General features: G+C 43.1%; 2 protein-coding genes across 2 annotated transcripts in view; both read left to right on the top strand.

The window, feature by feature from the left end:
- Positions 1 to 10,455, top strand: part of cngb1a (cyclic nucleotide gated channel subunit beta 1a) — a 38,476-nt gene extending 28,021 nt beyond the window's left edge. The window contains exons 26-39 of the mRNA XM_071923147.1: positions 523 to 744; positions 1,802 to 2,010; positions 2,109 to 2,159; positions 2,686 to 2,772; positions 2,880 to 2,944; positions 3,385 to 3,507; positions 3,663 to 3,804; positions 4,441 to 4,600; positions 5,580 to 5,677; positions 5,909 to 5,992; positions 6,421 to 6,539; positions 7,984 to 8,130; positions 9,215 to 9,401; positions 10,240 to 10,455. Coding sequence (XP_071779248.1) covers positions 523 to 744; positions 1,802 to 2,010; positions 2,109 to 2,159; positions 2,686 to 2,772; positions 2,880 to 2,944; positions 3,385 to 3,507; positions 3,663 to 3,804; positions 4,441 to 4,600; positions 5,580 to 5,677; positions 5,909 to 5,992; positions 6,421 to 6,539; positions 7,984 to 8,130; positions 9,215 to 9,401; positions 10,240 to 10,455 — 1,910 coding nt within the window. The remainder of the gene's footprint in view (positions 1 to 522; positions 745 to 1,801; positions 2,011 to 2,108; positions 2,160 to 2,685; positions 2,773 to 2,879; positions 2,945 to 3,384; positions 3,508 to 3,662; positions 3,805 to 4,440; positions 4,601 to 5,579; positions 5,678 to 5,908; positions 5,993 to 6,420; positions 6,540 to 7,983; positions 8,131 to 9,214; positions 9,402 to 10,239) is intronic.
- A 3,604-nt stretch (positions 10,456 to 14,059) lies between these two features.
- The window catches only part of kifc3 (kinesin family member C3), a 50,293-nt gene continuing 37,656 nt past the window's right edge, over positions 14,060 to 26,696 (top strand). The window contains exon 1 of the mRNA XM_078283824.1: positions 14,060 to 14,098. The gene's annotated coding sequence lies outside the window, so the exon portion shown is untranslated. The remainder of the gene's footprint in view (positions 14,099 to 26,696) is intronic.

Here is a 26,696-nt window from a genome sequence, read left to right as displayed (position 1 = left end):
CCAGCATGTCATCCCCATCTTTCCTGTCTCTCTATACTGTGACTGTCCAATAAAGCAGAAATGTCAAAAAAAATTCTTAAAAAATAACAGTCTAATTAAATGATTCAATTAATTACAATTTTCTTTGCACATTTTTATTATTCATTTAATTGTTCAATAATGTTTTTGCAGTTCAAATGCTGCAAACTGTCCTGATTGGGTGGATTTCAGTAATTCTTTAGTGAGGGAGCCAATCAGGATCAAGTCCAGTTGTGATGCGTTTCCTGGAGTTTGAAACTGCCTGGAAAATGGATTTTTGAAAATCCTGCTCAAATGACTGCTCAAACAAAATCAAACTTGAACAATGTCTTCATCAAACATTTTTCATCATGTACATAAGTAGAGGAAAATTTGAATTCTTATAATAGGGCCCCTTTAACATGACATTAGTTGGATACCTATTTAAAATAATCTAAAAATATCTATATAATAATATAATATAATATAATATATTGTCATATAACTTCTGTCCAATCTCTGCAGCCCCGACCAAAGCTCCCCCTCCCCCTCCTCCCCCACCGCCCCCGGAGGATGAGAAGAAGGACGTCGCTGTAGCAGAAGAAGAAGAGCAAGAGGTGGAGCTCCAGTATGAAGTCTTTGGATACACCGTCAAAATTCCCAAACTCCCCCCGCTTCCCCCGATGCCTGACTGGCTCCGTGCCATCGTGGAATACCGCTTCCCCTCCAGCATTGACCCCCTCACTGGTAAACAGATAAAAGATATTTCAACTGAACTGAACTGAACTGAACTGAACTGAACCGAACCGAACTGAACTGAACTGAACTGAACTGAACTGAACCGAACTGAACCAAATTAAACAAAACTGACCTAAACTTATGGAAAGGGATTAGTGCCAGCAGAGATTGTATTGGAATTGCATAAATTTGAATTTGTCATATTCATATTGAACCGTTGAATTAAAAAAAAAATGTTTTGAATGAATTCAAATAATTAAAAAAAAATTAACTTTTAAAATTGAATTGAAATTGAATTCAATGGCTTGAAATTGAAATTGAATGTGCTTACCTCCGCCAAGGAGGTCATGTTTTCACCTGCGTGTTTGTCCGTCTCTCCGTCCGTCTGTTAGCAGGATATCTCAAAAAGTTGGGCACGGATTTGTGTGTTGTGTTTGTGTGAGAAATCTGTGGTCAATTTCCAGACAGACGCTCTCTAACGCTTCTGATCTGACCAGTTCCCGACCAAAAGGTAGCTAGTGAAAGTACATAAACAAGACAAGAACAAAACATTCTACTAGCAAGTTCAATAATAATTATTTTCAATTTCAAGCCATTGCATTCAATTTATAATTGTAACATACAAATAAAAATTTTGAATTAAATCATTTTCTGAACTCAGTGGTTCAAAATGAGCATGACAAAGTCAAATTTATGCATTTCAACACAACACAATCTCCGCTGCCACTAAACTATTTCCATAACTAGAAGGGCACTCGGAGAGGCCAAGGTTCGTGCTATTATTGCTTGTTCATGAGTCGGATCCGGATCCGCTCCAAAATTTAATGGGTTCTTCCTTGGCCCATGCTACACCCTTCCACCAAGTTTCATGAAAATCGGGCCAGTAGTTTTTCCGTAATCCTGCTAACAGACAAACAAACAAACAAACAAACGGCACCGAAAACATAACCTCCTTGGCGGAGGTAATAACTAAACTGGCCTGGATATAATTGAACTGAACTGAACTGAACTGAACTGAACTGAAGGGGACTGATGATTGACTCCCATCCTTCTTCCCTCACTGCAGATCTGATCTATGTCATCTGGCTGTTTTTCGTGATGATGGCGTGGAACTGGAACGTGTGGCTGATTCCGGTGCGCATGTTTTTCCCCTACCAAACCCCAGAGAACATCCACCTCTGGCTCCTCGCAGACTACACCTGCGACTTCATCTACATCGCAGACATACTGATTTTCCAGCCCAGACTGCAGTTTGTCCGTGGAGGAGACATTGTGGTGAGTGCTTATCAGAAAACACCTGTGTCCTCATGCAAACAAAAGCAAGCTTTGGCACACAAACCCCTGCTTTAATCTGCAACTTTTTTTTATTACAGTGTGATAAAAAGGATATGAGAGAAAACTACATGACGACTGAGAGGTTCAAGGTAACGTAAAATCTGCACAAACACCTGGGGGTGCAAATACAGTATTCTCAGAGAGCTTAACAATGACCAAGGGTTGAAATAATGAATAACTTTCACTTTTAAATTACATTTTAAATTGTAGGCTCTCCATAAGCATTGCATCAGAAACTGACCAATGGCAAATCACATTTGCATCAAACACTGCATGTATAATATCAAGAGTGCTTATATAGAGAAAGTAAACACTAACTGAAGTTGATGACACAAGTGCACTTTATTTTGTACACTTTTTAATTGAAAACCTAGTCTGAACTCTCTGTCTTCTCATCCTTTTTGCATTGTATGGGAAAGATCATATGCAACGATGTCTGTTTTTGTTTAAAGTAACTCAGAACATTTTAAATTAACTACTTTTTACTTTTATTTTGTACTTTTTACACCAGTTTTTTTACTTCTACTTCAGTAAGATTTCAGTGAAGTAATGGTACTTCTACTTGAGTAAGATATTTTAGTACTCTTTCCATCCCTGATAATGTCTGGCACACAGATGGATGTGATCAGTCTGTTTCCCTTGGAGATATTTTACTATTTCACTGGAGTGAAATCCCTGCTGCGATTCCCCCGCCTGCTGAAGGTGAGAAAGTATTCTGGCTCCATGCAGCTCTTCTCACAACAATACCTGTATTGTATTCAGTGGTGAAGATAAATGACTGAGGCCACACTCTCGTCTCTCTCTCCCAGTACATGGTTTTCTCTGAGTTCAACGACCGTGTGGAAGCTGTGATGAAAAAGGCCTACATCTACAGGTAGCAATGGTCATCTGAAATCTTTCATCCAAATTACACGTCATACACATACATCATTCTTACACAGCAGTAGTAGACTGAGCACCAACCTCATAGCTACCAGCAGAGACATTTACCTTCAACCCCGACGACCTGGGTTCAATTCCCAACTCATGACAACATGTTTTCTACTAGGAGCGAAGTTTCCATTTTTAGCAAACGTTTTTTCTAGTTTGACCATGACCAAAACATTAAACTAACCTTAACTGAAGTTGTTTTAGTTGCCTAAACGTAACTGTTAGCTAACTTTTTCACATGGCAAACAAATGGCTCGTCCAAGTCGTGGTGGAGGAACGTAATCTTCACATTATTCGTGTCCGCAGTATGTAATCTGCATTTGAGAGTTCGCGCGCATTTCAAGACATTTTCTGAGCCTGTGTTGGTCTGTCTGTGTCTGTCAGGATCATCCGAACCACGGCCTACTTGTTGTACTCTCTGCACATCAACGCCTGTCTGTTCTACTGGGGATCTGACTATGAAGGTCTGGGTTCCACCAAGTGGGTCTACAATGGCAAAGGCTTTGCGTAAGGACGGATTCTCGCACTCTGTACTCTTTAAGTTATCATTTGCCACTGTCCCACACCACACTGTGTACATGTATGAAATAGATTTAGGCATCTGGAACGCATGATGTACCACAGTGGATCCACTAAATCCAATGGTTGTTTTTTGTGTGCAGGTACATCCGCTGTTACTACTTTGCTGTGAAGACCCTGATCACCATCGGAGGGCTGCCGGACCCCACCACCGTCTTTGAGATCTGCTTCCAGCTCATCAACTATTTCGTTGGTGTCTTTGCCTTCTCTATCATGATCGGTCAGGTGAGTTGACCAAATCCTTTGACTTCATTAGAGCTACGGCTTCTAAACATTGTTGACCAACAGGGGCGTAGCTAGGAATTATAGGCCCTGTGCATGGGCGGTGGCTCCACTTTTCTCTCGTCCACACACCACCTTTATTATTATCTATGACAGAAATCTATGTCTACCCATGTACAACTCAACATTCATCTACTGATCAATTATCAGATCCCAGAACAGATCACTGATTGAAATTCTGGGTTTTGGTTGCTGCCCTGATAGTGCCAATCGACTGTCATAAAATCAAAATTTGTCTATAGAGGACTATAGAGAGTTTTTAGTCTGTAGAGGAAAAACTGAGCAAAACTGTATTCCTGCTTGTTTCAATTAGTCTCAGATAACACAGCAGTCACTGTCTCATATATTGGAGAAGGATTTATTTGTTTGCAAGTTGTAGATTTCAACCAAATTTCAAAACCAGAGCAGTGTGAAATGAAAGTAATAAGTACAAATACACTTGAGGACCACAAAAGGCATTTTAGTCCAGACACTTTAGGGGCCCTGGGTGTTCAGTACCCCTGTTCCCCCACTACAACACCCCAGACCATAGATCCAAACCTGACTCCTCCTGATCCCTCCTGTGATCTGTTGTCCCAGATGAGAGACGTGGTGGGGGCCGCGACTGCAGGTGAAAACTACTACCGGGCCTGTATGGACAGTACCATCAAGTATATGACGTCCTATCACATCCCCCGAGAAGTCCAGAACCGGATCAAGACCTGGTATGACTACACCTGGAAGAGCCAGGGCATGCTGGGTAAGCAACGCTAGCCAAGCCTTGGCTAAACATCAAATCCAAGAATGCCAAGTCGATACTTGTGTCCTTGTGGAGAGAAAGAACTTCTCATGAAAGCGAGCGCAGAGAAGCATCTTTACAGTTTGAGACGGGCAGTGTGCTTGGTGTTGCAAGATAACTAACATACACAGCTGTTCAGTTTCCATATTGTTTCAATCAGCTCTGTACTGTAGACTATAGCGCTGTTTGGATGTGTCGTTCTCACAATGAATTTTTGGGCTTCCCATTCCTGCTTGTTGGCCAAGTAACTTCCGGGATCCTCCGTCCTCGCCCCCCTTCTTTCATTTTGGAATCGTGCTTCGGACGTGAAATATTACGTAAAAATAGGGATGGGACGATCTGCTTATCTCATGACATGATTCGATACCCGATAACCCTAACCCTTCACGATTCGATACAACCACAATACGATGTAATAAATAAAAAAGTTTGACTGTGCAGAATTATGTTTATTTCTGAGCCACAAATCTTTCTAGCGATGGCACTGGCTTGAATGTAAACGACAATTTAAAAATGTCATTACAAAGTGCAAATAATATAATTTGGATGGAGAGCTTGTGAAATTGTGATGGTCAAGCGTCTCATTTGTGATTACTACAGCAGAATAACATGCAGATAATATCATGAATAATTTTTCTGCCCCACGATACGTATTGTCACATTTTTGTATTGTGATATATTGAATTTCGATATATCGTCCCATCCCTGCGTGAAACACATCACGGAGGACACAAGAATGCAAATTGAGAAAGAGCCCTTGTATGAATGTTTCTCAGCAATTCATTTAAATCCAAAGACGAGTTTTCTCACCCTCCGCCTCTCCTCTCCTCTCCTCCTCTCTCCTCTCCTCTCCTCCTCTCCTCCTCTCCTCTCCTCTTCTCTCCTCTCCTCTCCTCCTCTCCTCTCCTCCTCCCCTCCTCTCCTCTCCTCTCCTCTCCAGATGAGCAGGAGCTGCTGATCCAGCTGCCTACTAAGATGAGGATGGACATCGCTGTCGATGTCAACTACTCCATCGTCAGTAAAGTAGCGCTGTTTCAGGTCAGTAAGACGAATAAGAGGAAGAGGAATAAACATGCACATACAGGAACACACACATGCACACACACAGACACACACACACACACACATAAGGACAGAACCCTTTGAAGTCATTTTGATGAGTGCAATATGTGTAAGGAGAAAAATGCTCAAAATGTACATTATTCTGTCCTGCATCTCTATCCTCTCTCTCTCTCTCTCTCTCTCTCTCTCTCTCTCTCTCTCTCTCAGGGATGTGACAGACAGATGGTGTTTGACATGCTGACGAGACTCAAATCTGTCGTCTACCTGCCTGGAGACTTTGTCTGCAAAAAGGTAATCGTAGAATACACCACCTCAACCTTTGGGAGTGTGTGTGTGTGTGTGTGTGTGTGTGTGTGTGTGTGTGTGTGTGTGTGTGTGTGTGTGTGTGTGTGTAGCCTAATGTATGTCTGCCTGTATCATGAGCAGAAACTTTTTTTTTCATAGGACATATTTTCCTGCTTGGTCTGATCTTATTTGAATTCCCAGCAAATAAAATGAGAAAAAGGGTGAAATGCAATAAAGGGAACTCCTAATTATCACAGACATTTTTTGCCCTTTCATTTTTAATTTCACAGGCATTTTATTAAATTTCAAAGGCATTTTTGCTCCAAGCCCCTGTTCATTTCTGACCCTGGTGTGTATGTACTGTATGTGTGCATGTGTGTGTGTGTGTGTGTGTGTGTGTGTATTTCTGCGAATAACCACAGTCTGTGTCGCAGGGGGAGATCGGCAGGGAGATGTACATCATCAAGCAGGGGGAGGTGCAGGTTGTGGGGGGTCCGGACCTGCAGACTGTGTTTGTGACCATCAGGGCCGGCTCTGTGTTCGGAGAGATCAGGTTCGAGCTCCTTCTTCTCTTTCTCAACCTCCGATAACTCAATCAGGCAGGAACATTTAATTAAGCAATTTGAAAACTGCATGTGGCTCAACATGGCATGGAGGGTTTCTGAGAATTAATTTTCGAACCCAGTATGTCGGTATGCGCTCATTTTGAACACTAGAAAGGCCAAGCTGTCATCAATTGACATCTGTTTTGAATTTTAGCACTTAAATATGTCGGCTGTCAAAATGCTCTTTTCCCAGACTCACTTTCTGTACAAACCAGTGTTTTTTAATAGTTATAATTATATTTACCCCTTCAACTGACAGCTTGTTGGCCTTCTCTCACTCTGTGTTCACACTGCAAGCAGCGTGATTGATGTGTCGCTCTATTCTGACCGATTGTGGGCGGGGCCAGCAGCTCAAATTGCATCGATGTAGCGATGCAGTTTTGAACAAGAAAATCATCTGTTTCATTGCTGTTTTGGTATTGCCTGTTGTAACGATACATAGTTTTAGTGGTAATACTTTACAATAAGGGTACACTAAGTTAAGGGTTAGTTAATGCTTAATAAGGGTTAGTTAATGCTTAATAAGCATTAACTAACCCTTAATTAACAGTTAACTAATGTGTAATTTACTAATGGTGTTCATGTTAACTAAGGTATTAATTTATACATTATTTAATAGTTTATAAAGATGACTATTAAATAATGTATAAATTAATACCTTAGTTAACATGAACACCATTAGTAAATGATTACCAGACACATTAGTTAACTGTTAATTAATTAATGTACCCTTATTGTAAAGGGTTACCGTTTTAGTTAACATGTCTAACTGGTAAGTGCTAATAAGCATTAATAGAAAATAAACAGAAAAATTTAATGACTTTTGAGTTTACCATTGACTGACAATGATGGATGCAACTGCTCTTCAAGCTTCACGTTTCTTCCTGTCATCTTTCAAATAAACGTTGTAGAAAACTGGGAAGGTTTGAAAGGCTGGAATCAACTTTTCCTCCATTTTGAACTTGTCAGACAGAACTATTGTTCATGAAACAAAATCACATCAGTAGGGAAACAAGGGAGCGCAGAAATCTGATTGGCTGACAGCCGATGACCCTGAAAAGTTTCCCTGGTTGCTCAGCTCTGTAGAAAATTATAATAATAAACTTTATTTATATAGCACCTTTCTTAACAAGGTTACATGGTGCTTTGCAATAAAAGAAAAAAATTAAATGAAAACAGTAAAACATTGAATACAGATAATAAAGGAATAAAACAAAGGTAAGAGCAAGCAGTGCAAGTGTGATCAAAGGAAGGAACTGAAACACACATGTAGTGAACCAAAAAACATGAAGGTATGAACTGAATGGCTTCCTAGTGACTTGGTGTTTGTGTTGCTCACAGTGTGAATGCAGGGTTAGAGTCTGACAAGTCTTCTTTTCTCCCATTGGCCAGTTTGCTGGCAGGCGGCGGAGGGAACCGGCGTACAGCCAACGTGAAGGCGCACGGGTTCGCCAACCTCTTCATCCTGGATAAGAAGGACCTTGCGGAGATCCTGGTTCATTACCCAGAGTCCCAGAAACTCCTGCGCAAGAAGGCCAAGTGAGGCGCAGCCCCCGTCCCGCTTACTGGGGGACAGGCAGTGACAGAGGGCCACGCTACACGCACACACACACACGCACACACATACACACACACACACACCACACACACACACATGGACAGAGGTCAAAAACTACACACAGCCTACATAGCGCTTTTTACACTCTGCGTAACGTGTCACTGCAAAAACTGACAAACCTGTTCAGTTATTTTCTCTTGTCTCCAGACTTATCAAGCTTATTTTAGGATTTTTTAGTGAAAACATCTCACTGCACTGGAAGATCATTTTACCGGTTTCAACAAATTTGACTTTTTTTTTTCCAGGAGAATGTAACTTGTTTCAGGACATTTACTTGGTGAAAGTGAAATTTTCTTGTTTCCAGATTTTCTTCATGGTTTTATGATAATTTCTTGAAAGAAGTCATAAATGAAATTTATTGAAACCAGCAAGATTATCTGCCAGTGCAGCGAGATAATTTGACTAAAAATATCACAAAATAAGCTCGATAGGTGTGGAAACAAGGTAAAATCCCTGGACAGCGATGTGACGGCTGGTCAGTCTCTCCTCCCGTCTCTCCACCTTCCTCTGCTGGTGTCTTTCCTTCCGTCTCTTTCTACCTCTGCTCTACTTCTGGCTCTTATCCCCCCCCCCCCCCCCCCCCCCCCGACCTGCTCTCCATCTCTTCGTCCCTGTCAGGATTAGGTGCAGCTAATCTGCTGATTGAGGTCATATTAGTCGCTGATTGCGTTATGAGGGACACGGACAGGGAATCAGGTCCGATAAGCGGAGTCCCGTGATCCTCCTGCTGCATTTCATGCCCTCAATTTAGCTGCTTGGTCAGAACATGGTGCATCAGCAGAGGAGCTGGGTGTGTGTTCTGGACTCTGTGTGTTCTGTGTGTGTAGGATATGTTTGTGTGTGTGTGTGTGTGTGTGTCTGTTATGATGTTGGGGCATGTGTTTCAAGTCAACTGGTTCCATAACCTTTGCTATACTTAGTCTTTGTGGACACTGTTTATGCTTTAGTTTGAACCACCCGTCTCTCCTTCTATCTCTCTCTCTCTCTCTCTCTCTCTCTCTATAGGAAGATGTTGACAAAGGATACGAAGCCGGCTGTGAAGGAGGGAGAGAAAGAGACCGTGCAGGTCATCCCACCCAGACCTGACACCCCCAAAATGTTCAAGGCGGCGCTCGGGGTCGCTCAGCAGGCGGGCATCGAGGGAACCTTCGCCAAGCTGAAGGCGGCCTACAAGTCAGAGATGGACCGGGAGGTAAATCACATCTCCACAGACCCTCAGACAGGAGCTACTGTCTGACTTCTCTCAAATTAGATGCTTAAAATTCCCCTTGCTGGCTCAGTATTAGCTCATGCTGCACTGATGACACATGAGAGGCCGTGCAGGACTTCATTCAAACTCACACACACACACACACATGAAATATTCACACACACTTGCATATCTGCATATTGCGTAAATACTCACACATAAAGATTGTGACAAAAATCTGAATACTCAGTGGAATCATACATGGAGTGAATCTGTAGCTGTAAAATAGCAGCTAAACTCAATATATTACAGTGGATGGTAGAGCGATTTCAGGTGACTTAACACCCCCTCTGGCGGCCATATTGGAGGTCCTCATCTCTTGGTCAACAGTGGCTATTAACAGCTGATTGTGATTTTTAACTTAGTCGTCTCAACAGAATAGACACGGTTAACTTCTGTCTGTTTCTGACTGAACTGATCATTTCATCTCTGATCCATCTGATTGATTTAGTGTTTAGATAATGTCAGCTTGTTAGCTAGCTAACCATAGTATCTGGTCAGCTAACCATCGCTGTCTTGTTGTTAACACATCTAGTAGCAGCTAGCGTTAGCATGTTCACATTAACATCAGTGTGTTTGCTGGCTAGTTAGCTAGCTAACAGTTTGTTCAGGTTAACTGAGCTGACTCTTCTCAAGCTACAACTCAGAGTGTTTTGGAGTAGAGACTAGGGCTAAAGACAAGACAGTTTGGCATCTAGAAAGATATACTGTATCATTTGCATACAATCTCTTCTTCTCCATGTTGTGTCTGTTCTCTTCATCCCTGTGTTTCTCCTCCCAGGGCCTGGCCTCCTTCTCCCCCATGCCCCCTCCCTCCCCGATGCACCGCCGCTCGCCCGTCCCTCTGCTCATGGTCCACGATGACGACGAAGCCGTGTCCGAGACCGCCGACAGCTCCGTGGTCATCCGCATGACGCCGCGGCAGCCGGGGGAGGAGGTGCTCACCGTGGAGGTCGCCCCGGGGGAGCAGAGGGACGGAGAGGAGGAGAAGAAATAGGAGGCATAGGAGACGGAGACAGAGACAGCGGAGGAGAAGGAGACAGAGAAGAAATAGAGGGATGTTAAAAGGAAAAAGGAGAAGTAATATGGATGTGAAAGGACTGGGTGGGGGGTGAAGTGACGCTGCTGCCCTTACAGGAACAATCCACCCTGGGATCCTCTTCCACTGTTAGATCTCACCCACTTTCCCTCAACCTGCCTCGCCTACTTCTACTGCAGTTAGTGATTTACTACATTTCCCACAATGACTTTCAACCCCCAGAGAAGAGGCGTCAACTTGTTTCATTCAGCTGAGGTTTATACATGTAGGTGGAGAGAATGATAACAATAGTGATAGTTGAGCAAGAGATCAAGAGTTTTTCCAGTTGAGAAAAAGTGAAAGTCGCCCCTTACTAAAGCCCCAACATCTCCTGTGTCTGCATTGCATTCTGGTCTCTCTCCTCTTCTACGATGGATTTCTCCCTGTATGATTGTTGAACGTCTCTTGCTGCAAAATGGCGGCTCTAGAAAGAAGCCCTCGCTCTTTGATTCTGAGAGACTGACACCAAAACCTGACGTTTACCGCTGAGGTTTTACATCCTGAAACATTTTCTCATATCAAACTCCATTGTAGCTGCTGGAAACATCTGGAGGTGACGTCACCTCGTCTACGATTGGCCAGTTATCCACCAAGAAGAAGAAAAAAACACCAACAAACAACAAAATGGACCCAGGATGCAACGTACATCAACAGTGTTAAAGTGTTTTAGGGTGGATTTTTCCTTTAAGAGAGACTGCCTCCCACTTTTAGAAAGCTAATACATAGTGACATGAGCACACACACACACACACACACAGTGAATGACATTGCTTAACCACGGAGAGGCAACATGTTCGTGAAACTCAATTTCCCAGACTCCCTTGCTCCAGTTCTGCAGCTGCATTGGGCTTTTCAGCATTGTCATTGCTCCTGACCCGCTGCCCTGTCTGACTCACTATGGCCTTTGCTAAACTTAAAGCTGATTATCATTTACAAGAGGCAGCACGCTGTGTAGTCTGAGCCACTGCAGAGACATGCAGGTGTAACAGCAGCACTGATAGAGAAACCATTTGTTTTCACGTTGTTAACCGTTACAGTCATGTTTACTGAGCTGAAATGAGGGAGAGGAAGTGTATTTGTCTCTTGACTAGTAGTGCAGACGTTGAGTTTCTCCTCTGTAGCACTTGTTGATGAAATACATTGAGCACACTGTGTAAAGATGAATTTGTTTGTCTGTGACTGTTTTTCCACGTCCACTGTGCTGCAGAGCCGCTCGATATCTGACTCTGCTTCCGTCTGACACAGCCGAGGCTCTAATGACTTTTAGTGATTTTAGACACGTTTCCAGGTCACTTGCGTGTGTGTGTGTGTGTGTGTGTGTGTGTGTCCACAGAGTCAGACCAAAGCAGGAAAAGGTCCAGGAAGCAGAGGAAGCGCTCATTGTGTCCGACTTGGCCGAAGGGGAAAGGGAGAAAATAAAAGAGGCGGGAATAAAGAAACAATGCGGCGCTAAAAGCTGCTGAGTGAGATGTGACTGAACAGACTGTAGAAGACGCTTCGCCTCCGGCTGCTTAGACAGCAAGTCTGTAACGCTGAATAACCACTGCCACTGGAAACTCATCCATGTTGCAGGAGTTTATAGAGCCGCACTATTGCCGTACCTTGAGTTTAAAGCCTAAGTACCCATGATAATGACGAGTGGGACAGTATGTTATAAAATGTGCTGTAAATTTTGAGCTATGTATTTCTACTTCAGTGATCAAGTCAATGTAAGCTATAAGAGACAAATCAGTTTGTAAATAAAATCATTTGGACATAATGCAGATGGTAGCTGGCGTCCACGTGTATTTGTGTGTGTGTGTGTGTGTGTGTGTGTGTGTCCCTTTCAAAAAAGAGCCATGGAGATAATGTACATACATTTTTAGAAGGATACAATATAAATATCACAGCAAAACTTTAAAGTATCATGCAAATACCACAATTAGGTCACCGTAAACTCACTATTTAGTACCACAAACACCATTTAAGTCCATTTAGGAATATAATAGTGATTTTAGGGATAGGTGTGTGTGTGTGTGTGTGAGAGAGAGAGAGAGAGAGAGAGAGAGAGAGAGAGAGAGAGAGAGAGAGAGAGAGAGACAGCAAGGTTCACAGGTCTGTAAAGTCTGTAAATGTCAATCAAATCAAGAAGTCTGGAAAAAGTCTGGAATTTTGAAAATGACAGTGTGAAGCCTGAGAGAGAGAGATAGAGAGAGAGAAAGAGAGAGAGAGGGAGAGAGAGAGAGAGAGAGAGAGAGAGAGAGAGAGAGAGAGAGAGAGAGAGAGAGAGAGAGAGAGAGGAAATGATGTGGTAACGGTTCTATTTCTGGGCTTCTGTCCTGACTCTTGTCTTCTGAGTTAAATCATATGAACGGCGCTCTGCAGCCCTTAACCCCTTCACCGTGTCACTGAATTAAACCTGATGTGTTTCACGTGGTCGGTGCTGTGTGGCTCAGACCATCCCAGTCCTGACGACTTTCATCTGTTTCAGTCCAGAGGAGAGTCTGCCTGGTGCTGCCTTCAGGGTCCACTCGGGAATTCGAAACATCCAGCCCGGAAAGTCGTGCATAAGAGCTGTCGGTGCATTCAAGTGCTTTTGGTCAGAAATAATAAGAGAATTAACCCTGTAATGAGAGCAGTTTTTTGGTTTCTGTTGTTTTATATCAGAAATTAAGCAGCACAGAGCTACTCTGTGCTGCAGCAGCATGTAGGAACTGATAATTAAATACTTGTTGGATAATGTAGTCACCTGTCAAAATGTAATAAAATGGGTTAAAAATCAATAAAACCTAATACTGTAATAATGTTTTCCTAATGCCTATATTAACTGGCAGTTATTACATTTAAGGGGTTAATATTACAACATCCGTCTAAATATGTTATTGAATTATCTGGCAATTTAGTATATTAACTGGATTTATTTATTTTTTTAACCAGTTTAGAGGGTCATTTTTTACAGTTTGCATGATCTGAAAGTTAATGCATTATCAGTTGCTAGCTATATGGAAGAATGAGCAGAAGAAAATGTATTTGATGTTTTAAGTAATTAAGGTATTAGCCAAACGTTTCTGGATATGCAGGGCAACTGAAAGTTAAAGAGTGAAATAGAAAAAAAAGCATACAACAGTACTAATTATTTACCCAGAATGCCAAATAATAACATAACATTTTAGAAAGTCCATTACTTCTGCTATAAACAGTTGTCCGTGCTCTCCGCCCCTAAACGTCACATCTCGGTGGGGGTATAATGGAAAATCCTGACTCTCTAGTCTATAAATTTACCACTTGGCCGGCGCGTTCATGCGCGCTCCGCTCTCAAGTTGCGACATTTCCGACGGCACGTGAACGCAGCATTAGCCTACAGTAGTCTTGACTTTGTGGACCGCGCAGCAGGCGACAAACACACACCCGGCTCTGTAAAATGGGAAACTTCTAGAGTGTGGGACTGCGGACAAGTTTCATTTTTTATCCTGTAACAACTTTTATCCGCACGCTGACGTTAAACTTGGAGGATTTACTGCGGAGGAACAAGCGACAAGAGGAGGAGGAAGAGGAGGAAGAGGAGTCGCGCTTCGGACCAAAGGTACGGACAAGTTTGGTTTGTCTCGCTTTTAAAACCGGTTTCTGTCCTGGTTACCGGCACGTTACGGTGAATCTTTAACGAGAGAAACCCCCCGGTTGCCGCGGCTAGTCTGTCCGCCGCGGCTCGGGCTCCGGAGCAGGTTGTAAACGCGCCGTGTTTCAGTCTTTCCAGCGTTTTTTGCTCCCCCCGCATCAGTTTGTTTTTTCCACGTCGTGTTTTGTTTTCCCTGCGCGCGGCAGATGAAGCGCTGAAAGTCACAACAGTGCAGATCTGATTCACCTCTGTTTCCATCCAGCAGCTTCCACACAAAGCTCTCTCAGCGTTTTCATTTGACAAGGGTGAAAAGAGCGTCGGCTTCACCTGGCGCGCGCTCTCTGACACACACACACACACACACACACACACACACACACACAGGTTTCCTACTATAATAATGATAATACTAAACTTTATTTGTGCAGCACTTATCAAATCAGAGTTACAAAGTGCTTTACATTCACTAACAAAATAAGACAAGAGTAAAAAAAGAGAAAAGACAATAGTGAAATCACAGCAACACACTAACAACAATAAAATCAAGGCGGAAAGAAAATACAAATCAGTATAAAACAACAAAACCTAGAAGCAACAAGATCAGAGCAAAACACTGGAAATCACTGCTGATGCAAAGATCCAGGTCAGATAGATCCTGCTGTCTTTCATAGGAACAAAGATCTGAATTAGGTGAAATCAAGTTTATAAAATAGTGTTGTAAGACGAGATTTAAAAGAGACACTGTACTTGTGAGGACCATCCACTGACATCCACTCCCTATCCCCTTAAATCTAAGCTTTCCTCTCAATTTACCTTAAACTAACCTGATCCTAATTCTAATCTTAACCCTAAAGCCAAGCCTTAACCCTAAATTCACCTCTTGAAAAAGCGAGGAACCGCAAAATGTCCTCACATTTTCCCGTTTTTCTGAGGAAGTCTGGCCCATAAACAAGAACACACAAACACACCCTGGTTTCCTATTCATTGGGTTTGTGTGTCAGTTTGTGCAGTCTGGTTTTACATGATTGTAATGGCGATAACAATAATAATAATAATTATAATCATCCTGTAAGTGGTTGAAGTGAGGCAGCTGGCAGGCTGGGTGTGTCTGGAGAAACTTACTGGACCAGCAAACGGATATTCTATAAATAAACTGGTTTTCGTCCCACATGTGGCGGTGTGGACTGGTTACTGTAAGGCAGAGGAACAGTGAAACTCTGACTCACACTTACACAGTAATGTAGTGGTACATAGAAAAGTGGGTAAACCATAACTTCATCATAAGGTCAAACAACCACCAGTATTACCAGAATATGTAAGAAAAGCTTTAATTTATGTGTTTTTTCCCCCTTAAAAGACCCAATTCCCCCGTAACTTACATCAATTTGACACAACTTCCTATCACGTATACACTGAATTTAACTCGTAAATATTTTTTTCAGCCTAAAAAAAAGAAGTAAACTCGGAAAAATGTGGAGTTTAAATGGGTTTTGGCCTCCACTACATCACTGGTCTTTTACCCTGTAATGGGATGTGAGAGCATCTGGGAGGCTTCTCTTCCCAGTTGTTACTGCTTTAGATGGTGCTGTGCTGCTTAAAGGACACACACACACACACACACACACACACACACACACACACACACACACACACACACTGCCCCTCACACGTCACCAGCAGCAGAGCATACCAGAGGCAGGAGTCACTGAACAGGAGCGCGACTTCATTCAGCTGCAGGATTTTGGACGTGATTAAACATTAACTCGAGTGTTTGCTGTCGCTGGCTCAGTATTGACTCCAGGGTTCGGCCCATATGGGCTTTTGAAGACTGATATTTTGTGCTGATATTCAGTATCTTTAAGTTTGACCATTTCAGGCCAAAGAATTCCAACTGTTCCCCCAGAATGTTCTTCCTGTCAGGGTGGAAAAGCCTCTGAAGCATTCAGAGCATCATGGGACACTAAAACTCTCCACTGAAACCCAGACTGATGAAAGTCTTTTAGTGTCAGCAGCTCTTTAAGGCAGAGTGACCCACCACACCTATATGTGTCCTGTCAGGTTTTGCAGAGTGTTTTTCTGTAGCCGTCAGGATACTTAATAAAAGGCCAATATTGGCAAACCGATATATGGGTCTAAACCTTATTGATACATCTTTGACAGACATTGGCCTAACTAGCAAGTGAGATTATCTCGCATTCACATCATATCGGAAGACGTGGAAGAGTGGGATGACTAGTGCTGAAACGATTAGTCGACCGACAGAAAATTAATCGTTTATAATAATCGATTATAAAGTGAATACTTCGGGGGGTTTTTGCCTGCTGGTCAGACTAAGTAAGTAACTTTAAGAATCACTTGTGATGGGTATTTGTCATTATTTTTGACATTTTATAGCCTAAATGATTAATTGAAAAAATAATCGCTAGCTCAATCGATAATGAAAATAATCATTAGCTGCAGCCGTAGGTATGACAACTTGTAGATACAACTCGGGAGCGTAAACGTTTAAAAAACAACCATAAACAAACTTTTGGTGATTTTTATCACCTTGGACTGCCGACATCGGTGGATTCGCTGCCATGTTTGCCGCCTGTGTGTCGACACACGTCCACAGTTTGTGACGCCCAGTGGGAGATATCAGAGCTGCAACAAACGTCTCACATGTCCTACATGTAATCACCACTAGGAGGCTGACTGGTGCGCCGGCAGCTCATATTTACGGTAAATCTGACATGACATGAACGCAGCACAAGGTTTAGCCTTATTTGGGGAAATTGAATTTACTGCTTTTTCTCTGTAATTAGATTCAGTACTTGAGTGTTTAGAGTTGCAGCGTCAAAGCAGAGATATTTAGGACGGACTGGAGGACGGACAGGGATGTGACATGTTGACCCACTCTGAGGAGTAATTAGACCAAAGACTTAGGCTACAAAATGTGTTTCTTGTATTCAGCCATAGCGGATAAAGACGTTTCAGCTGTGAATGTCGACAGGACACTGAAGTCTTCATAGCGTGAAACAAAAACTGGTTTTTAAGTGTGAACCTTCCTACTCAACCTCTTGTGTTATTCTTTGGTTTGATGCACCAAACTAATCACATAGTGCACAGAGGTGGCTGCCTATATGCATACAGACCAACATAGTCATTTGTTGAATAGGCTACAGCTCTAATTAAAACACCATCTGTATGCAAGGGCGTAGCAAGGCATTATGGGCCCTGTGCAGAGGTGGGGACACTGGGCCCCCCTCCACTTTCCTCTCATCCCCACACCACCGTTATTCTATCTATCTATGACAAACATCTCTGTCTACCCATCCACAAGTCAACATTCGTCTACTGATCGATTATCAGACACATCCCTGATTGAAATTCAGGGATTTTGTTGCTGCCCTGATACACTAATCAGCTGTCATAACCAAACTTCCCTTGTTCAAAATCTGGAGGACAGGACAGTTTTGGACAGATTTGTTTCAGTCTGCACAGGATAAACGGGCCAGATTATATTCCTGCTTGTTCCAGTTTGTATCAGATAAAACAGTGCAGAGGTTACAGATGCTGTGTCATATTTTTGAGAAAGTTTTGTTTGCAGTTTTGTAGATTTCAACCAAACCCTGTTTCAGAACCAGAGCAGTTTGAAATAAAAATCTCAAAGAATATTTATAAATCTACATGTGACACCCTGAAAAAGGCATTTTAGTCCAGACAATTCCTCAGCTTGGGGGAGTCGGTACAGTAGATACACAAGTAGAAATCCGTACTGAGGTTTAGCTTTGGCCATACTGTCTCTACTGGCCGACAGTGTTTGGTTGAACATTAGCCATGCAGACACGTTCATGTTGTGCAGACTTGACGTCAAAAAGTTTGTCCTTAGTTGTAAAATGACTAAAAACACGTTGGCAGTGCTGCTGTTCGCTGCAGCACCATGTGCGTTTGTTTATGTACAGAGACATGAAGCGTGAGGGAAGGGGAAGTGAAACCGGCGCACCTCCTAGTGAAGGAAACTAAACAAATAAAAGAAAGATGAAGGAGAGATTTGTCTAAATTAAAGGGGCATCCTCTGTCCGACGGACACGGTTCGGTTATAAAATCAGAAAACTGCAAAAAACTGTAAGCTCTGTCTGCCGTTGCCACCAACCTGTTTTACCACATGAAGATGAAACTTATAAAACAATTTTCCAAATAAAAAACAGTCCCAACACTTAATTAAGGCACTGTTGAAACCAACTGGCAACAAACAGGCATTCCCACGGACTTTTTGTTCTTCTTGTACAGAAAATTGAGTATATTGTGATCTATACTGTTACCATCCACAGTTTTGAAAAATATAAAATTCAGGCCATATCGCCCACCACTAATCGACAGGCTCAGAGTGTGTTTGCGTAGCCATGTTTGACTGTGTGTGTGAAGCATGACGCAGGAGGTTTTAGTGTGTGTGTGTGTGTGTGTGTGTGTGTGTGTGTGTGCGCCTGGTTCGGGCGGACCGTGTGAACCTCCTCCTCCTGTGGGCCTGCTGTGACGCCTCGCCTCCACACGTGGAGCCGTTATGTAACCGCTCTGTGATTGAAACCAGATTGCAGACTGGAAACTGGAATCTCTTCCACATGAGACCAGCAGCTGGTGCTGTTTAGCCAAATCTCCCATGATGCCGATGGAGCGATGTAGCGCTCCTCTGTCTGCATGACAGTCAGAGGTGGGAAGAGGAAGCAAGTTAGTGACATTACTGTGAAACTGAAAAAGTATAAATAATAGATACAGGGCCTTCCAAATGTTTTCAGACCCCTTGACATTTTCAGTGATAGTGATTGGAAAGGGATGATTTCTATTTTCTCTGAAACTTTAATAACTGGACTCTGTCATCCATAACTGATCTATACATCCCATACTGCACCCTGAAATCCCATTGAGTCCCATTAAGATCCAGGTGAGGCAGCTGGTCTGAGCTTTGTTGGCAAGAAAGACAAATTTTAAATAAAAGTTTGAAAGGAAAACATTGTGCACAACCACTAATATAATCCAAATATGGCATCTGAGTAACAGAGCAAATATTTGCTTGTGTGGCGGTTTATTCTCAAATTCTCCAAATTTGTTGTCATTAATAGAACAGAGTGCTTTGCATAGAACTCAGACTAAAAATTCTGAATAAATGCATTTTGAAAAAACTTACTAGCACAGCACAATGTGCAAAGCATTGGAGTCCAGTTCTTGAAGTTCCAGAGAAAATAGAAATCATCCCTTTCCAATCACTGTAATTGAAGCTGTCAACGGGTCTGAATACTTCTGCAAGAGAAGCTCACTCAAACAGCCCTGTGATCCTATGATACATTTTAGAAGGTCACTATATAAACATCATAGCAAAACTTCAAGCCCCTATAGGAATGCTATAGTGATACCAGAGGAGAATAAAACCATAAAGGTAGTTTCAGGTCACCACAGATGAGACTGATCTGATCCAGCCTCCATTAAAGATCTCAGTATTTATTAGGGACGTATGTTTTAAAGGTCCCATATTCTCCACTCCAGTGTTTTATTTTGTGTCTTGAGGTCCATTCAAAGCTGTGTGTGTGGTGTCATGAACCAAAAACACTCTCAATCCATTTCTCCACGTTCATTTTCCAGCATCTCTCTGAGCCTTACCAAGAACAGGCTGTTTCTGTCGCCGTGTCTTTAAGGCTCATTAATATTAACGACCCTCTGTTCCGATTGGCTAACCGTTTCAAGAGTGAAACGTGAGACGCCGCGGCCCGGCGGCTACAGGTAGGGAAAACTCTCCGGTAATAAACAATGACAACCGCTCGACCGCTTTGAAAAAAACACTTTGTTAGTCTATTATTTCTTACAAAAATGATAATGAGCGAACCTTTGTGACGCCACAAAGTTACGGAAATCCAAACGGCTCGTTTAGAGGCTCGCTTTTCTACTACGGATTGTGTGGATTTAGTTGGCGACCGTGCGTTTTGATACTTTCACCATGTTTAGATAGACCATCCAACTCCTTTATCATCACAGAGGCAAGGGGAGTCCTGCTTTACACCATATGGGACCTTTAAGTACAGCATGTTGTTTCCATACTGACTTGATCACTGTAGATATCAATATATTGTTGTAGTACTGATAGTTAACCTGGGTTTATTGATCATTAGAGCGTTCCCTGCAGCTTTACACTCAGTATGGCGTGGTCTAAAGAGTAAGAGAGAGTTTGGGAGGCAGACGGTTTAGTTTAGTTTCTATTTCTTCACTAAACTTAGTTTTCGTTTTCATTTCAGCTGACTAAAATGTTTTCTCAGGCCTGGTGTTGGTTTTAGTCTGAACTGTAACAGCCTGAACAGTCGCAGGGTTTGGAAGAGAGCAAGCTTGGCCCTGAAGATCAACACAGGAAGAGGGGGAGGAGACGGATGAGGCTCCTGTCGTGGGATTGTGACTGTCTTCTTCTTCTTGTTTTTCTTCCTCTTCTCCTCCTCCTCCTCCTCTGTTTTCTCTGTTAACCCATTTCCCTCGTTGTCAGCCTTTTCTCTTCTCTCTCCTTCCGTTTCTGTCTCCTCTCCTCTCAGATGGCTGATGTCAGAGCCATGTTGGTTATCGTGTTTAAGGAAAACTCCACAGCACTGCTCTTCAGCCTCAGTGTGTGTGTGTGTGTGTGTGTGTTTTTCCACCCTGCTGGGTCACTCTGTAATTTACTCCTGAAATAGCGCAGATGAGACAGATGAAGAGGGTGTGTGCAGTGCATTTTGGGAATAGGAGATGGGTTTTATTATGGGATTGAGGCTTTTAGTCTCTCTGTAAACTGCCAAACCCACACAGACTCCTCCCCCTGTCTCTCTCTCTCTCTGTCTCTCTCTCTCTCTCTCTTTCTCTGTCTGTCTGTCTGTCTGTCTGTCTGTCTCTGTCTCTCTCTGTCTGTCTGTCTCTCTCTTTCTCCGTCTGTCTCTCTTTCTCTGTCTGTCTGTCTCTGTCTCTCTCTCTTTCTCTCTCTGTCTGTCTGTCTCTCTGTCTGTCTGTCTCTCTCTGTCTGTCTGTCTGTCTGTCTGTCTGTCTGTCTGTATGTCTGTCTGTCTGTCTCTCTCTCTCTCTGCTCTGTCCCCATTTTTGTGAGTTTAGTGAAGGAAGATTGGAATACTTGAATCCTGTTTTATTAAATTATTAAAGCTCCTCAACTGAAGAGGGGAACATTTCACACACACACAGACAGAGGTAAGCCTCAGGTGACCTCTGTGTTGATTTCAGTAGTGTTCTGTTTGGACTTTGGGAAATGGAGACAGGGTTTGAAGTTGGACTGCAATGTTTTTATTGTCCCATGAAGTGATTCATATTAAACAACATTACCCTAGAAACCTATCAGGTCTAACAGATCTGATAGCAGACCTTTTCATTTGGCTCGTATTTATCACTCTCCATCAGACATTCACCAGCCACTGCCCTTGTTTACCTGCTCTGTGGACTTTTATTGTTTTATTTCTATCTTTTAATATTTGAAGGAGTTGGCAGGTCACCATGCGAATCCATGGAAGAAAATAGGTTTTATTTAATTAAAGCTGCACAAGGCAAAGTTTTTTCCATGTAAAAAGACAGCAGTCTTATTTGTCTAAATCGGTAATTAGGGCTGCAACAAGAGCAACTCTCTGCTCTTAATTGAGACGCTGCAGATATGCCCTAGTTTACCCAAATTAAATTCTGGTGTTTGTATGGACGCTGGCAGGAAATCTTCTCTGTGCACAAGAAGTGATGAATTGAAATTGAAAGTCATAATCTGTGATATTTACATATAAATAAATGTGCGTTTTTCTGTTCTAAACAGCCGGTATCTGGTAGCTCTTTCCTGGGGGAAAATCCTCTGACGCACAGGAAGTGATGCGTTTTACGTTTCCGGTTTGTTTGGAATAAACAGAAGAAGAAGAACTGGGTAGTTAGCATGAGCAGCGATAGCCACCATGGCTGAACAGACAGAGAAAAGAGAAACTCAAGCTGCATCAACAGGAAATCCAAGGAAAAACAAACAGGACTACAGGATTTCTGGGTAATGAAGTCCTCAAAATTCAAACAGTTATCTCTTGATGCCATTTGGAGCCGCCAACAGGCAAAGTTGCCTAGTGCAGCTTAACTAATTCATTTTTTCCTGCAAATGAAGAAGCCATTTTCAATCCAAGAAGTGTAATATCTCTCTGCCATGTATTGTGTAGCAAGAAAAGCCAAAGCCATGTGAGAAACTGCATGTAGGCAGACACAACAAACATCTGTCCACGCTCAGAGGCAAACACTCAAACAAGTGCCAGATATTCATGAGCTGAGAGCTGAAAAATGAGAAAATCAAGATTAGACCCTATTTTGTCTTTTTCAGAAACTACACAGAGGTTTCCCTCTACATAGTCAAATTTCTTCATTCCAACGCTCTAATGTTCCTACAACAGTTCCTTACTTTATCAAGATTGCTCATAGGTGATAGGAATCTTAATTTACTGTATAACCAAATAAGATTAGAGATAAGATTAAGATTAGACCTACCAATCATAAATGCAGTGATTTTAATACCAAAGCAAGTACTAGCAGGTCTAATCAGAGAGAGACAACTTTTTTTTTTTCTTTGCTTGCAATTTTCCCCAATTCCCGCAATTTTACCGCAAAAAGAGCACATAACACCTCGCAAATTGTATCGCAATTTTTGAGAAAAGCCGCAGCAAAATCGAGCATTTTTGGCCACAATAATCACAAAAAAACCCAGCGAAATCCTGGTGGGACTGACTAATGCTGATTGATATGGATAATTGAATATGGGCTCAGAAAAAAACAATAGTAGATTTTGGTGGCTGAAGGAAAAATGACACCAAATGTAAAGCTAGAAACACTTTTCTTGATATAGCCTGTTTTTCCTGTAGTTGTAAAGGTCTCTTTATCTTGGGTATCTGGGTAAATGTGCAGGGCCGCAGCGAAATGAAATACAGTGAATTGCCTTCTCAACAACAAAGCAGACATAAGCTACAGTGACAAGGTGCCAACTGGGTTAGGAACCAGGGAGAATTTCAGGAGTGCAGGGAGAGTGCACAAGCCAAAAGGCCCGGAGGCTTTGCTCATTATGGGTGTGGTGTGAATCATCAGCTGTAGTCTGCTAAACGAGTTTTTATTCTTGACTATGGTGAAATTTGACCATTTTCATCCCAAAAAATCCCCAAAAATGACGAGTATTTGTCGTTTCCCCCAGAATTTTATTCTTGTCAGGGTGGAAAAGCCTCTGAAAAGACATTTAGACTATCATGGGACACTGAAACTCAAACTAATGAAATTCTATTAGGGTTAGCCGCTCTTTAAAGCAGGGCAGAGAAACTCTGGGATACATTACTGCATTTTAAATGAAGAATTAAATTATAAAAAAACATTATTGAAGAGATGAAGAGAACCTAGGTGGGAAATCCAGGGATTGAGGTTTACATCGTCCCATCCCAGCTGACTGATACGACTTGCAGATCAACTTTTGGGGTGCCATTGACGGACAGCATGGGTGCAAGTGGTCCTGCTCAATCTCCAGCCCTTCATTAGGACCCTGAAAGGGATCGCTGGGGTGGAAACTGCCCTTTTGTTCCTGAAGAGGAGCGTAGCCTGCAGAAACCCTCCGCACACTGATTACAGCGGGTTTCAGGACGGGACACTCGTCAAAGGGCCGCTCGGCGGGGCCCGAACCGACCGCTGCGGCCTCACCGACCAATCGGGTCCACGCATCACAATTCACTGGCTGTGATTTACACTGTCAGTTCCCAGTGTGTCGGGTTCCCATGGTCCGCAGGGTTTTCACGGCGTCACGTACCAGGGAGGCGGTCAGGCTTCCAGGACGCTGAGCAACAGGGTCACCTCTCTCTCTCGCTCTGACCAATAGGAGTCCGGAGATCAGTTTCGAACGGTAGATCTCCTCACGGCTGCATCGAGGGGAGTCGCTTTTTATCATTTGGCTTTTTACGTAAATACATACGTGTACTTTATTATGTGTTACATCACCGGTGGCTCGCTTTTTACAGCTTTCCAGCGCTTATCCTGCAACAACAGATGGCCGGAGGACAGGGAGGGAGGGACGGAGTGAGAGATGGAAAGTGAATGATGGTGAGAGTGGAGGGGATTCTCTCTCTCTCTCTCACTCTCACTCTCGCTCTCTCGCTCACTCTGATGGAGGTGAAGCGCTAACCTGCCAGCGCATTAATCTCTTGAGTGCAGGAATGGAGGACGGGACAGAGAAACTCTGAAGCGGTTACAGTACACCCTCCTGTCCTGAGATCAGATCGACCCGTTGGAACCTGTTGGTCATCTAAACCAGGATGCAGCCAAGCGGGGACTGAGCTAATGAACCAGCAGGACGCCGGAGGAAACTGCCACAGCTCTGCGTTGGGGGGAGAATGAATGGTTTTTGATGCCACAGGGGTGTGGATTTTATTTTTTCCTTCTCCAGTGTGTTGAACTGTCAGGAGGAAGTGTGTCTTTACGTGCGACCTTGAGAGAGTAAGGCGAGAGCGTCTTGAATTACACCGAGACGCTGATCTGCCCGCCGCAGGCTTGGGTTACCTGGGCTCTTGTCAGCTTGCCAACGGGACAGCAGTTGCGGTGATGGCAGGACAAGGTTCAAAACTCTTTATCAGTTCTGTGGTGATGTAGGCGTGGGCAGGCTTAAGGACAGAGGTGAGGCAGGTGAGACACAAAAGCAGGTGTGTTTGTGATTGTGTGTGTCAGAGAGAGAGAAAGGGAGAGAGAGAGGATTACACAAACTCTTTAACTTCACCACCGGTCATCTTATCCTTATTGCTGACGGCTGAGCGGAGAACAGAGTCGGGATTAAAACACACCTGGTGAGCTTTGTTTGGCTGGTTGGAGACTCACTTTCACAAACTGTGGAAACAGAGTGAGGTTTTGCATCTCACTTTCTCCAGTGACGGTGCTCTCATGTAGAGAACTACTTGTACTTGTCATTGAACAGTATATTTTTCCACTTAATGGGTATTGGAATATTCTGTAAGATCTGAAGAAAGCTTGACATTTTTGAGTTTGAGGAAGCGGTGTACACCTGCTAACGGAACTGAGTCTGGGCTCTTCGGCAAGCTGATGTTAAATCTCATGCACTTCGACTCTGAAACCTCGAAACCTGCGACTTAAGCGGCCGCTCTCATCTGGACCAGTCTTGTCTAACGTCTCGGGCGTCTGACCCCAAGCTGGAGAATGGAAGCGAAATAAAAACGCCTGGTGTAGCCATCTGCTGAAGGTGGAGGACAGTCTGGAGAGGTGGACCAGGCCTCTGTAGGAACCAGCGCACTCGGTTACGGAGGGTGGGATCATGTATGTGCTGTGCACCCTGGTGGTGCTGACCCTCCACAGCCTCTTCAAGAGCCGGCACAAGGCCTTGGAGTCCGGGACCTCGGAGGCCGGGGAGCGGACCGACCCGCCCGCGGACGGAGCCCCCGCCGAGGGGCAGGGCGTCGCCACGGCTCGGGGGCGTGGAGGGGGTTCGGGCACCGGTGAGGACGGGAGGAAGGCTGCGGACCGCTGGGGACTGACTGACTGCGGACCTGAAGGAGAGCAGGGAAGAGGAGACGGCTTGCACAACGTCCCCGACAGCAGAAAACGAGTGCAGGTGAGAAGAGAGAGATGGAGAGAGAGGAGGTAAAGGACAGGTCAGGATAAAGAGATGTGAGGTAATCCAGGCTGGAGAATGAAGAGTTTTCATCGACACTTCATTTTAGGTGTTGGCTTATTTTATTATTTTACTGAGAAAAAGGCAAGACAGAAATCTGTGCATGGGTATACAGTAGGGTTCGACTGATATTTCAAAGGCCAATACGATATTGCTAATTATAGACGAAGCCACCGATAGCCGATATTTTGTAACCAATATTCATTACCCTTAATTTGGACCATTTTCATGTCAAAAAAATTACAATAACTCTAAAACAGCATTTAGACTATCATGGGACACTAAAACTCTCCACTGAAACCCAGACTAATTAAATTATTTTAGTGTTGGCAGCTCTTTAAAGCAGGGAGACCCACCACTCCTATTCAATGGTAGAGAAACCCTGGGATACATTACTGCCTTTTTAAATGAATAATTAATTAGCAACAAACAAAATTGAATTGAATGAATAAATAAAATGAAGAAAATCAAATGTCATGCCAGGTTTTCCAGACTGTTTTTCTGTAGCTGTGGTCAGGAGGAAGCTGGTGTACAGACATTCAGACTTCATTGTTGTTCGTTTTACTTTTTTAAAAGCATAAATTAGTGATATTGTAGATACTCAACCGACCAAATTATTAAAGGTAGGAAGGATAAATTGTGAGAAATCAAATTGCCATCGTCTGTCAGTTTGGTTAGTTATTCCTCTCCACTTGTTGTGTTCTTAGTACAGTTACAGTATAGTTAGTTTGACACTTTCCAGCTGTTATCAAGGAATTTTAACACATCAGTGTAATGCGAGGCAGCACCAGGTTTGTGTAACAGTGTTCTGGGGTTTAAACTGGGTGTGTTGGTTTCTGTTCAGCACACACAGATCCACAGCTGTAGGCTAATCATGGTATGTGGCGGTTAAATCGATCGTTCTGGTTG

Source organism: Centroberyx gerrardi, chromosome 1 (genome assembly GCF_048128805.1).
Source record: "Centroberyx gerrardi isolate f3 chromosome 1, fCenGer3.hap1.cur.20231027, whole genome shotgun sequence".
Lineage (NCBI taxonomy): Eukaryota > Metazoa > Chordata > Actinopteri > Beryciformes > Berycidae > Centroberyx > Centroberyx gerrardi.
Note: the sequence above shows the minus strand (reverse complement) of the source record. Positions and strands in the feature narration are given on the sequence as shown.